Raw genomic sequence first — 12500 nt, forward strand, 5'->3', positions numbered from 1 at the left:
ATTTTCCCTCGTTTAAAATCTGGTTGAGTCGAGGCATTGAACACATCATGAGATCAAACAAAGCAGCTGAAGCAGGTTTGGGAAACAAAGCAGAAGAGAACTTCAGTCTGGATTTCCTCCAGAAGCTTCTCCAGCTGTATTCACAGTCTCATGCAGGTTTCTGTTTGTTTTGAACTCTGCTCACTGTGGTTTGGTGTTTTGCTGTACGACTCGCTGCAAGACAATTTCCCCAATAAAACCTTGAACTTGACGTCATGTATCTTGAACCACACTCCAGCCTGTTTGCCAGTGAGAGCAGGATTATTCCACAGAGTGACACCTCTTCTCCTGCAGCTATCTATAAAACAGAAGAGACTTGAGCGCAGCCGGCGGACATTTCTGTGTTGTGAACGCAGCCTGGAGGGGCAGATATGGGCGGACTGAGCCATATGGCTAATGGCTTTTTAACAGGCAGAACGGACATCCAGATACATCCTGATGCATTCTGGGTAAATTCAAAGAAACCTGCTGTAAAATGTTTTCATCAGACAACACAGGAGGCAAACTGGAGCTGCAGCTGATCCTCCTCCTGCTGGTTTCTCTGATCTGGACCAGAGAGGTTCAGAGAAGCTGACTGTTGTGTTTCTGTATTTGGTTTTGTTCAGCTTCACTCTGACCAATCACAACAAGTCTAACATGACGGACTTGTCTTCTTCTGTGGTGTTCATACCAGTTAACAACACATGAAGAAATAGCTGAATATGAACATCAGTCCAGGCTTTCTGTCTCCTTCTACCCATAATCCCTTGTGTTTTGGGGCAGTCCCCTGTAGTTCTCGCCTGGAGAACACAACCAGCTACAGGAGGAAACTCTGCAGAGTTCAGATAAACCTGAACAATCTGAACATGAACGCAGCCCGAGTGTTTGTTTTAGCCTGCGTGGAGCACCAGGCGGGTGGAGCTTCCTGCATCAGGATAATTCAGACCACATCAAGCATGTTTCGAGTCACAGAAAACTAAAGCTCTCTACCCCTCTGTCTATCATACCTGCTGTGACAAATGACAAACGGTATTTGAAAATAAATAAGATAATAAGAATAATGTAATGTTGTGATGTTCCCACCTTGAAGTATTGCACTTTGAGCAGCTCAGCACCAGATTCCACAGAAGAGCTGATCAGACAGAGAGGCTCGCCGACAGAGTCTGAAGAAGACAGAGAGGAGAAGAGAAGAGGAGTCACAGTTTGATCCTGACAGCCAACATGTCGTCTGCTAGGCTCGGGCGATAGCCAACATTTTATATCGCGATACTGTCCCTCAAAAGTATTGCGATATATGATATTATATGGGGGTTGTGGATTGTGGAAAAGGGAAAACACTTTTTTACTATCCTACCTCTAGTAGATTACAGGTTTATAAGTTTAAAAGTTTGTACAGTTGTTATCTAAGCAACACATGGTGCCATGGCCGGGAGGGGTGGGGAATGTCTTAAATCTTTTTTAGTAGCCTATCGTCTACTAAACAGCTGGTTCAGAGACACCTGGAAAACTGTCTGCAGGAGGAGAGCAGACTGACCGGTGAACTCCAGGCACTTCATGCAGATCTTCCTGATGTAGGCGGTGGCACACATGTCGTACTTCCTCACTTTGGTGTCGATGCCCAGCTGCTCCAGGTGCAACAGCAGGAAGGGAACCTCCGCCTGCTGCCTGGGCTTCTTCAGCTTCAGCACCACCTGGGACAAGGAACCAGACGAGTCATCGTGTTCAGAGACAAGTCATCGTGTTTGAAGACAAGTCATCGTGTTTGAAGACAAGTCATCGTGTTTGGAGACAAGTTATTGTGTTTGGAGACAAGTCATCGTGTTTGGAGACAAGTTATTGTGTTTGGAGACAAGTCATCGTGTTTGAAGACAAGTCATCGTGTTTGGAGACAAGTTATTGTGTTTGGAGACAAGTCATCGTGTTTGGAGACAAGTTATTGTGTTTGGAGACAAGTCATCGTGTTTGGAGACAAGTTATTGTGTTTGGAGACAAGTCATCGTGTTTGGAGACAAGTCATCGTGTTTGGAGACAAGTCATCGTGTTTGGAGACGAGTGACAATGTTTGGAGACAAGTCATCGTGTTTGGAGACGAGTGACAATGTTTGGAGACAAGTCATCGTGTTTGGAGACAAGTCATCGTGTTTGGAGATGAGTGACAATGTTTGGAGACAAGTCATCGTGTTTGGAGACAAGTTATTGTGTTTGGAGACAAGTCATCGTGTTTGGAGACGAGTGACAATGTTTGGAGACAAGTCATCGTGTTTGGAGACAAGTCATCGTGTTTGGAGATGAGTGACAATGTTTGGAGACAAGTCATCGTGTTTGGAGACAAGTTATTGTGTTTGGAGACAAGTCATCGTGTTTGGAGACGAGTGACAATGTTTGGAGACAAGTCATCGTGTTTGGAGGACAAGTTATTGTGTTTGGAGACAAGTCATCGTGTTTGGAGACAAGTCATCGTGTTTGGAGACGAGTGACAATGTTTGGAGACAAGTCATCGTGTTTGGAGACAAGTTATTGTGTTTGGAGACAAGTCATCGTGTTTGGAGACAAGTCATCGTGTTTGGAGACAAGTTATTGTGTTTGGAGACAAGTCATCGTGTTTGGAGACAAGTCATCGTGTTTGGAGACAAGTTATTGTGTTTGGAGACAAGTCATCGTGTTTGGAGACAAGTCATCGTGTTTGGAGACAAGTTATTGTGTTTGGAGACAAGTCATCGTGTTTGGAGACAAGTCATCGTGTTTGGAGACAAGTTATCGTGTTTGGAGGCAAGTTATTGCGTTTGGAGACAAGTTATTGTGTTTGGAGACAAGTTATCGTGTTTGGAGGCAAGTTATTGCGTTTGGAGACAAGTCATGTTTGGAGACAAGTTATTGTGTTTGGAGACAAGTTCATCGTGTTTGGAGACAAGTTATCGTGTTTGGAGACAAGTTATTGCGTTTGGAGACAAGTCATTGTGTTTGGAGACAAGTCATTGTGTTTGGAGACAAGTTATTGTGTTTGGAGGCAAGTTACTGCGTTTGGAGACAAGTTATTGCGTTTGGAGACAAGTTATTGCGTTTGGAGACAAGTCATCGTGTTTGGAGACAAGTCATGGTGTTTGGATACAAGTTATCGTGTTTGGAGGCAAGTTATTGTGTTTGGAGACAAGTCATCGTGTTTGGAGACAAGTCATTGTGTTTGGAGACAAGTCATCGTGTTTGGAGACAAGTCATTGTGTTTGGAGACAAGTCATTATGTTTGGAGACAAGTCATCGTGTTTGGAGACAAGTCAATGTGTTTGGAGACAAGTCATTATGTTTGGAGACAAGTCATCGTGTTTGGAGAGCGGTTAACGACGAATACGGGGGACATGCTGCCAAGTTGGTAACATGTCCAGCAGCAGAGTGAATCCTCTCTCCAGCCTGTGTGTTTTTTACCTCTTTGATTTCAAAGTTGAGCAGAACGTTAACGGTGTTTTCGCCCGGCGCTCCGTTGGTGGCGGCCGGCGGAGCTCCGCCTCCTGCCGGTGACATCACCGCCTCCATCTGCTGCTCACACAGCTCCGCCTTCTCTGAGGACGCAGAGGAGAGAAAACAAGTTAGTTCTCTCTTTCATTGATGTTTCTGTGATCAATTTCTATATAGACATTTCAGTATAAAACAGGGAAGTGGTCATAATTTCATTTGGCAACAGAGAGGAGGAAATGAAAAACAACAATGAACTTTCAAACTTTCAGATCCTCCCATCAAATACAAATATCAACCCAGATGTCGATCTCCTTTAGATCTGAGATAATAATAAAAAAAAGAGGAAAAGAAAGGTGTTCATGTTGTGTTCTGTGATCTAGATTCTGTTTCCGGTCCAGTTGTTTGTTTTGAAGTGAGATGTTTAATTACTCTTTGGGTTTATCATCGCTCCTGAACAGACTGATCACATCTCTTCTTCAGTGTTTTTAATCATCATATTTTATCACTCTGCTGCTAAGTTTTATCACTCGTCAAATAAACGTGTTATCATAAAAGTGAATGTGACTGAAGCTTCCTCAGACAGTTTGTTTATGTTCAGTTTCCTGAACCTCTGCTGCCCTGCGGCTTCTTCCCCGAGAGGAACTGTCAGGGAAAGTGTTCAGAAGCAGCAGGTGTGGACCAGCAGGTGTGGACCAGCGGGTGTGGACCAGCGGGTGTGGACCAGCGGGTGTGGACCAGCGGGTGTGGACCAGCAGGTGTGGACCAGCGGGTGTGGACCAGCAGGTGGAGCGGACTCACCTTCAGCCCCCTGCCTCTTCAGGTCCAGACTGTGCTCTTTACTTCCCTCTCCGATGTTTTCCACCAGGATCTTCATCAGCACTCCGAAGTCTTCCTGACCCAGACTGACCTGGATGGACGGAGGAGACGGTTGACACTTTAACACGTAACATCATGAAGACGACCACATGTTAACACGTAACATCATGAAGACGACCACATGTTAACACGTAACATCATGAAGACGACCACATGTTAACATGTAACATCATGAAGACGACCACATGTTAACACGTAACATCATGAAGACGACCACACGTTAACACGTAACATCATGAAGACGACCACACGTTAACATGTAACATCATGAAGACGACCACGTGTTCTGACATCACTCCAAAACAATAACATTAACTCTCAGGTGGTGCGATACCCAAACTTTTGGCTTTGGTACCAATACCAAGTTTCACCAAGTATCACGATTTCGACTCAAAAACAATATCATGGCAAAAAAAAGTTCAATACAAATTCAGATTCAAAAATGCTAATATGTATCATTATATAATAACTAGGGCTGGGTATTGGTACTCGATACCTTTAAGGTATCGACCGGAATAACCCAGTACCAAGTAGTATTGAAACGTCTCCAGTCAAACGATACCTGCATTCCATACTTTTTGTACACAGATCTAGAAAAAAATGACTATTTGTATGGTTTTGCTCGCAGCCAATCACCGCAAGCGTTCTTCGATTTAATGCGACGTGTGATTGGCCCACTGCCGCAGCAGCTGCAACCCATGCAGTCTGTGGTGAAGTCGAGCGCGGTGTGTGTGACGGAGTCGGCAGTTCAGCGTGCCGAGATGCCACCAAAACGTAAAAAAAAAAAGGTATCAAATGAGGTACTCTATTGGTATCGGTATCACTTTAAGGGTACTGGTATTGGTACTGGTATCGTAATTTTTTAAACGATACCCAGCCCTAATAATAACTAACTTCTGGGTATTATTTTGGCAGAATTTCACTTTTTAGATTTGTTAGCAAATGCGAAGTGAAACCTAAAATAAAGCTTCGGTTCTGGCAAACCTCTAGTACAGCAGCAACACAGGACTGTTGTAACGTTCCGGTCGAGCTGATGGACAGAACACAACATTATGTTTCATCATGCAGAACAGGGTCAATGTGCGCTGACTCCTACATTCATGGACTTCAGGACTCCCTGGACCTGAACACCGGGGATCTTGGTGAACCAGGAAGCGGCCAGGTTTCTGTTGATGAGAAGCTCCAAGTTGATTGGTTGGAGAATCTCAAAGTCCGGCTGCGGGGAACCTTGCTTCAGAACCGTTCTACCAACAGAGAATAATTATGATGAGATAAAATAATAGAGAAAGGAATGACAGATAATCACAAAACAAATCCAAAATTTCTAATGAAGTGTCCAATTGGCAGCTTGTGTAGCAAGAATACAAAGATACAGCAGTGCAACATGCAGACTGTCAGAGATCATACAAATATTTTACTTTACTTTATACTGATTTCCATGTTTTTACTTGACCTGAATGTTTCCATGGTAGTTTAAAGGATCAGTTGATAGATTTAGTTCCTCTATATAACTCCTCTCTTCCTCCTGTAGCTGTTGGACCCACAGACAGTATTGTCTGTAGCTGTTGGACCCACAGACAGTATTGTCTCCAGTCAGCTGTCAGTCGAAGCTCCGCTGCCTCTTGCTGCAACAACGAGTCCAAACTGTTTGTCAGAATATCTCCAGAGAAGTCGTCTGTGTCTCCACAGAGTCGAGAGGAAACAGACCCAGGAAACCACAGAACTATTTTTCTCTGCGCAGCACAGAGCGCTGTGGGGTGAAAGGCGGTTCCTGGCGGAGCGATCTGGTTCCGGACGGTCGGGTCAGATCGTAAACAGTAGAGTTCGGTAGAAGACGATCCGCCGAGTGGAAACGGTGCGGCCCGGAAAGCAGCGGCACCGACCGTTTCCACTCAGCGGATCGGCCCAGCTGACTCTGGAGACAAGACTGTCTGTGGGTCCAAGAGCTACAGACAATACTGTCTGTGGGTCCAAGAGCTACAGACGATACTGTCTGTGGGTCCAAGAGCTACAGCAGGAAGAGAGGAGTTATACAGAGGAACTAAATCTATGAACTGATCCTTTAAAGGCAGAGCCAGGCTCGACCCTCAGGACCATGAAAACCATTCAAACCCAGGATATATACAGTATATTAATATGAAGCTGCTTTTCTCAAGTTTTCATCCGACAGAAACTGCCGGACGCGGGAGGCCGCTGCGTCTCGTCTGGTACCTGGACAGCTTCAGCTGCGTCAGCTTCACCTCCATCTTCTCCACCACAGCAGGCAGAGGGAAGCCTTCAGCCGGCAGCAGGGAGAAGCTGTTCCCCACCGTGATCAGACCCAGGTCCACCACAAAGGCATTGTGGGAGACGGAGGACTGGGGGATGATGATGAGCGGGGCCTTCAGCTTGATGTCCATGGACAGACGGAAGCTCTTCTGGGCGAAGTCTCTGACGCTGGACGCCGCCTTCTCCGCCGCCTGGGCCGTCGCCGCGCTCAGCGCTTCCTTCGCCGTCTGGAAGTTGTCCACGAACATCTGAGGAGCGAACGGAGCGACCGGTGAGCGAGGAGAACCGGCAGAGCGAGACGCGCCGCATCAATGAACCCGTACAGGAAGTCAGTCATGAGGGGAGGAAGTGACGCAGTTAGAGGGAGGGAGAGTCATGTGACGAGCTCACTGCCTGGAACTGGCATCATGCAAAATAAACACAGAAATAAAATAAAATCTGGACGGCCGATGCAAATTTGAACCCTTGACTCCATTTTCAAGGAAGTGAATTCACACACACCGTTATGTGGGAGTGGGGGGAGGGGGTGGTGGTGGTGGTGGGGGGGGGGGGGGGGGGGGGTAATCAGAGGGTTAAGATGGCAGTTGAGTGACAGCTGCATAGCACTTATGGAGAGAGTGAGTCTGACTGTTACATGTTGTGCATGAAAAGCATTCCTTCATTCGTGCCGAGACAAACCATTCCAGACTGGAGCCTGTCAGACCGGAGCCAAATACACCGTTAGCGTTTGTTTTGACCTGCCTGGAGTCCCAGGTGGGTGGGGTGGAACCACAGAACTAGAACAGATAGAACGGTCATTCCCATTCAAATCGACGTCCCAGGACGGTCGGAGCGGCGGCCATCTTGCTGTGACCCGTTGGACTAGCTTCTGTATGAAGCGACTCACAGCAAGTCACTGAGCTGAGAGGTTTTACAGCAAGAACCAAAGCAGCTTCTCTGTCTCCTTGCTGCCATGGATTGCTAACATGCTAATGTTGACTAGAAGAGCTAGAGAGAGAAGTACAGTCTGTGATGAAGCTACGTTAGCCTCGTCGCTAACGTTAGCTTCCAGTTGAGTTCTGACAGTTTGCTAACAGACTCATCTGCTCAGTTCTCACAGTGAGACAGACTTTACAGCCTTAATGTCCAGACTTGTGTTGTCACCATGGCAACTAACACTTAAAATTAGATAATCGCCATTTTATGCTGAACTAGACAAATTAGCATGACAAACAGTGGAAGGACCGTTCTGTCCATTCAGGTTCTGTGATGCAGGACACAACAGGTGGCAGAAAGTTTAGAGCATTCGAAAGTTAGTGGACTTTACTGCCACTGATAACTTGTCCTGATGTGGTAAACTCCACCCACCTGCTGCTCCAGGTAGGATAAAACAAACACATCAAAGTATTTGTGAATGCTTGGACCCAGGTCTGCTGTCCAGAATGCTGTTGAAGTCGAACAAGAGACGCCAACATGCAGTCAGGCTGTATCACTGACTCTACTGACTCACAGCATGTACAGCTGGAACCTCACTAACCACCAGGGACGTTCAAATAAAGCTAATCCACAGTATTCTATTTTATTCCAAAATAGTCTGACCCATTTCTATTTTCATTTGGCACTGTGACCTCTGACCCTCGCACTCCTGACCGTCGGCTGCTTGTAACGTTGGTGCTCTAGGAATTGAAGAAGTCAATTCTACTAAATCAGTCCGGGTAAGAGAGCCGGCTAAATGCCTGAAATGTAAATATTAAATATCTTGTAAGAGAGATAACAGAAGTGTACGCTCATAAAATCAGTCTGACCCGACCATCTGCTCTGCAGCAGCATGCAGCGTTTCAGCCTGGAGGCAGAAGCACAGACAGATGCAGACCCAGCTGCTGTCTGACAGACGGACAGGAACGCTCTGACGCTGAGACTCGGACTGCTTTTCATTTTGTTTCCCACACAACCAGCGGAGGGTCGGGGGGTCGGGGGGTCAGAGGGTCGGAGGGTCGGAGGGTCGGACGGGGGGTCGGAGGGTCGGAGGGTCGGAGGGTCGGAGGGTCGGGGGGTCAGAGGGTCGGAGGGTCGGAGGGTCGGACGGGGGGTCGGAGGGTCAGAGGGTCAGAGGGTCGGAGGGTCGGAGGGTCGGAGGGTCACAGGGTCAGAGGGTCGGAGGGTCGGAGGGTCGGAGGGTCGGAGGGTCGGAGGGTCGGAAGGTCAGAGGGTCGGAGGGTCGGAAGGTCAGAGGGTCGGAGGGTCGGAGGGTCGGAAGGTCAGAGGGTCGGAGGGTCAGAGGGTCGGAGGGTCAGAGGGTCAGAGGGTCGGAGGGTCGGAGGGTCAGAAGGTCAGAGGGTCGGAGGGTCAGAGGGTCGGAGGGTCGGAGGGTCGGAGGGTCACAGGGTCGGAGGGTCAGAGGGTCGGAGGGTCAGAGGGTCGGAGGGTCGGAGGGTCGGAGGGTCGGAGGGTCGGAGGGTCGGAGGGTCAGAGGGTCGGAGGGTCAGAGGGTCGGAGGGTCGGAGGGTCGGAGGGTCGGAGGGTCGGAGGGTCGGAGGGTCGGACGGGGGGTCGGAGGGTCAGAGGGTCGGAGGGTCGGAGGGTCAGAGGGTCACAGGGTCGGAGGGTCGGAGGAGCGACACACCGGGGCGATGGCGAGGAGAAGCCATTGAAAAGAATCAGGGGCTTTTCAATGTGTGACGCACTGAAAGGAAGACTCAGCAGACTGAACCAGAGGGAACGAGCCGCAGACACACAAGTCAATTCACCAATCACTTATTTTCTGAATACATTTTAGAGAAATCAATTATCACCGGTGACGTGTGGCGTTATATTGGACCGTTAAAGGTTCCATATTGTTCAGTTTTCAGCTCCCCTCTGTCTCAGGATCAGAATAATGTTCTTCACGATGTTCTGCAGATAAATAATTTAGTTCAAAGCTGAACTGAATGAGTTAAACTGAACGAATGTGAAGACTAAGTCGTCACAATACTGGCTCCTGATTGGCCGACAGCAGCGGCTCCTCTAATTCAAATGAGGTAAACCTGCTGAGTGGAGGCTTTCAGTCCAGATGCTGCAGACTGGACCCTGATTGGACGGATTTCTGAAGTTAGACTGAAACTGACTGGAGAAAAGGATGGAGTTTTGAAAATGTAATAACTTCATCTTTGATCAGATATGGATATACATAGAGGACAATCTGAAGTCCTATAAGTGTCGTTTAATGCTAATAACTAAAGTTCTTACAATCTCATTTTCCACATTTCCTAGTTTGTGAGATGGAAAAGAGGAAATATTCTGTTGCTGTGATCGGTGCAAACTACAAAATCATTTGACAGCAGTGACTCTGAAGTTTCTGCATCTGACAAAGTGATAAAATTTATTTTGTTGTAAATCCTGCAGTCTGCCTTCCTTCCTTCAGATGTGAAGCGTCACACAGGCCCACAGGGTCGACGGGGTTCAGCAGTCCTGACATCTTTTAATTAAGATTATTGATTACAGATTAAGCCTGGTCCAGGACTAAACATCACACTTCAGGTCCAGGACCAGGGTTAACCCGTCAGAGTCCCTACAGGAGCTGTTAGATGTGGCGTGAGGTGCAGTGGAGCCGCTGAGTGAAGCTGCAAAGCAAAAGGGTTTAATGCAGATCAGAGCTGCATGCCATCACCTGTACCTCATCAGCTGATGGATACTGATAGCTAAAAGAAGCCTAGAAAGAACAAGACAGATTTAGAGAAAAAATGAAAGAGAAGAAGAGTGCAACTTTAGAGACAGAAACCATGCACAGACAGAAACAGGTGCTCCGATACGGAAACGCAGCTTCGACATTCGGTTCAGACCGGCTCAGGTTGGAGACCGGTTTTAAAGTTTGCTTAGCGTACCAAAGAGATCACAACAAGCTTCTGTTCAAATACATCTAACAACATGAGAACATCAACCCTGTGAAGCTAAACTACAGGACACACAGGAAGGACAGCTAAGACAAACACACATTAACATACAAAATGCCTCAAGTGTCAGCTCAGTGTCTCTGTAGAGTGAATAAAGTGCAAATACTGTTTACATTTCCTAAGATTTACAAATGTGAATAAAGTTTTGTGAAGTGAAAAAAAAAACTACACTCATGACTGAAGATTTGTGAACAGCAAACAAAATTCTGAATTTTTTTTAACTTCACAAAACTTTACTCACATTTGTGAATCTTAGAAAATATGTGTAAACAGTATTTGCAGTATATATTCACTCCATACAAACTCAATAATTATATTTTGAAATCATCATAGGGAGCTGTATCAGGATACAAAACAACAAACTAAACTCCCCGGTCAGTAAGAGAGTCTCTGATTGGTCGGTCTCACCAGCAGCGACATGAGGAACTTGTGCAGGTAGAGGATCCTGATGCAGCCCAGACGCAGCGTCACCTTCCCGTCCACCTGGGACATGTCGCTGTAGCCCCGCCCCTCCGTCGCCCCGGGAAACAGAGACAACTTGAAGCTGAACACCTCCTCACCCATGATGGACACCGCCTGGAGGAGGAGAGGAGAGGAGGAGGAGAGGAGAAGAGGAGGAGAGGAGGAGGAGGAGAGGAGAGGAGAGGAGTGGAGGAGTGGAGGAGAGGAGGAGGAGAGGAGAGGAGGAGTGGAGAGGAGAGGAGAGGAGAGGAGGAGGAGAGGAGAGGAGAGGAGAGGAGAGGAGAGGAGGAGGAGAGGAGAGGAGGAGGAGAGGAGAGGAGAGGAGGAGAGGAGAGGAGTGGAGAGGAGAGGAGAGGAGGAGAGAGGAGAAAGGAGAGGAGAGGAGAGGAGAGAGGAGTGGAGGAGAGGAGAGGAGAGGAGAGGAGAGGAGAGGAGAGGAGAGGAGAGGAGAGGAGAGGAGAGGAGAGGAGCAGTTTATCATCTCACAGAATCATATTAATACTACTAATACTACTACAGCAGTACTACTGCTACTGATTCTACTGCCAATACTACTACTAAGAGTAATCCATTTCTTATTCTCTCAACTACAACTGGTAAGAGCACTGATAAAAACAATACTGATAATAATAATAATAATAATAATAAATATGATCAACATCTAACATTGGAACAAAACAATACAATTTCTGATCAAATGAATATGAAGAGATGGATCTGTTAACAGTCTCGTACCTTTCTGTGAACAGTTTTAGGGTCGACGTCTGTGACCACAATGTCTCTGAGCCGAGCGAAGACCTCCGTCTCCTTAGACTGGACCAGGACCGAGGCGTCAATACCTGGGAACAGAGGTTTGTGTTCATTCAAAGTTCACCATGTGAGTGCTTTAAGCCACATATAAAAAGAACATGAGAACACTCGTCTGCCGTCTCAACTGTCACTGAGAGCCCATGAGCAAGGCACCGAACCCCCAACCGCTCCGGGGGTTCAGCAGCCGGCAGGAGCGGACAGCTGAGCCTGTGTGCTCGTCAAGCTTCCCTGGGTAAATAACGTTAAGAAATAAAAAACAATAAAGTTGGTACCTTGGACTCTGATGTCAGCGATGCTGCGGCGATCATCGCAGACTTCCACATGGAAACATCCCAGCATGGCGAACAGCTTGAAGCTGAAGACGCTGCCGTCTCTCGAGCCTTTAGACACTGCAGAGGAGAGACGATGTAACATTATAATGATGAGTATTCATTACATTTATCATTTATTAAAGTTTAAGGTGTGGAGCTGGTCTGGTTTCACCTGTCCGGCCCGCTCCGGCCCGCTCCACCTGCCTCTTGGCGTCTCTGTCCCGGGACGCGGCGAGCTGCGGCGGCACGGCGCTGCTGAGGAAGCTGATGGTGGAGAGCAAGGCTCTGGTGTGGAGGAGGAAGTCCAGGGAGGAGAACTCCACCTGGGAACAAACACAGCAACCAGGTCTAACAAGGTCCAACCAGGTCTAACAAGGCCAAACCAGGACCAACAAGG

General features: G+C 47.5%; 1 protein-coding gene across 1 annotated transcript in view; it reads right to left on the bottom strand.

The window, feature by feature from the left end:
* Nucleotides 1-12500, bottom strand: part of vps13c (vacuolar protein sorting 13 homolog C) — a 108085-nt gene that overhangs the window by 48122 nt on the left and 47463 nt on the right. Inside the window, 4 exon segments of the mRNA XM_078285495.1 lie at nucleotides 6242-6257; nucleotides 6527-6548; nucleotides 7925-7936; nucleotides 12304-12426. Coding sequence (XP_078141621.1) covers nucleotides 6242-6257; nucleotides 6527-6548; nucleotides 7925-7936; nucleotides 12304-12426 — 173 coding nt within the window.

This window comes from Centroberyx gerrardi, chromosome 1, assembly GCF_048128805.1.
Source record: "Centroberyx gerrardi isolate f3 chromosome 1, fCenGer3.hap1.cur.20231027, whole genome shotgun sequence".
In the NCBI taxonomy this organism is placed as follows: Eukaryota; Metazoa; Chordata; class Actinopteri; order Beryciformes; family Berycidae; genus Centroberyx; species Centroberyx gerrardi.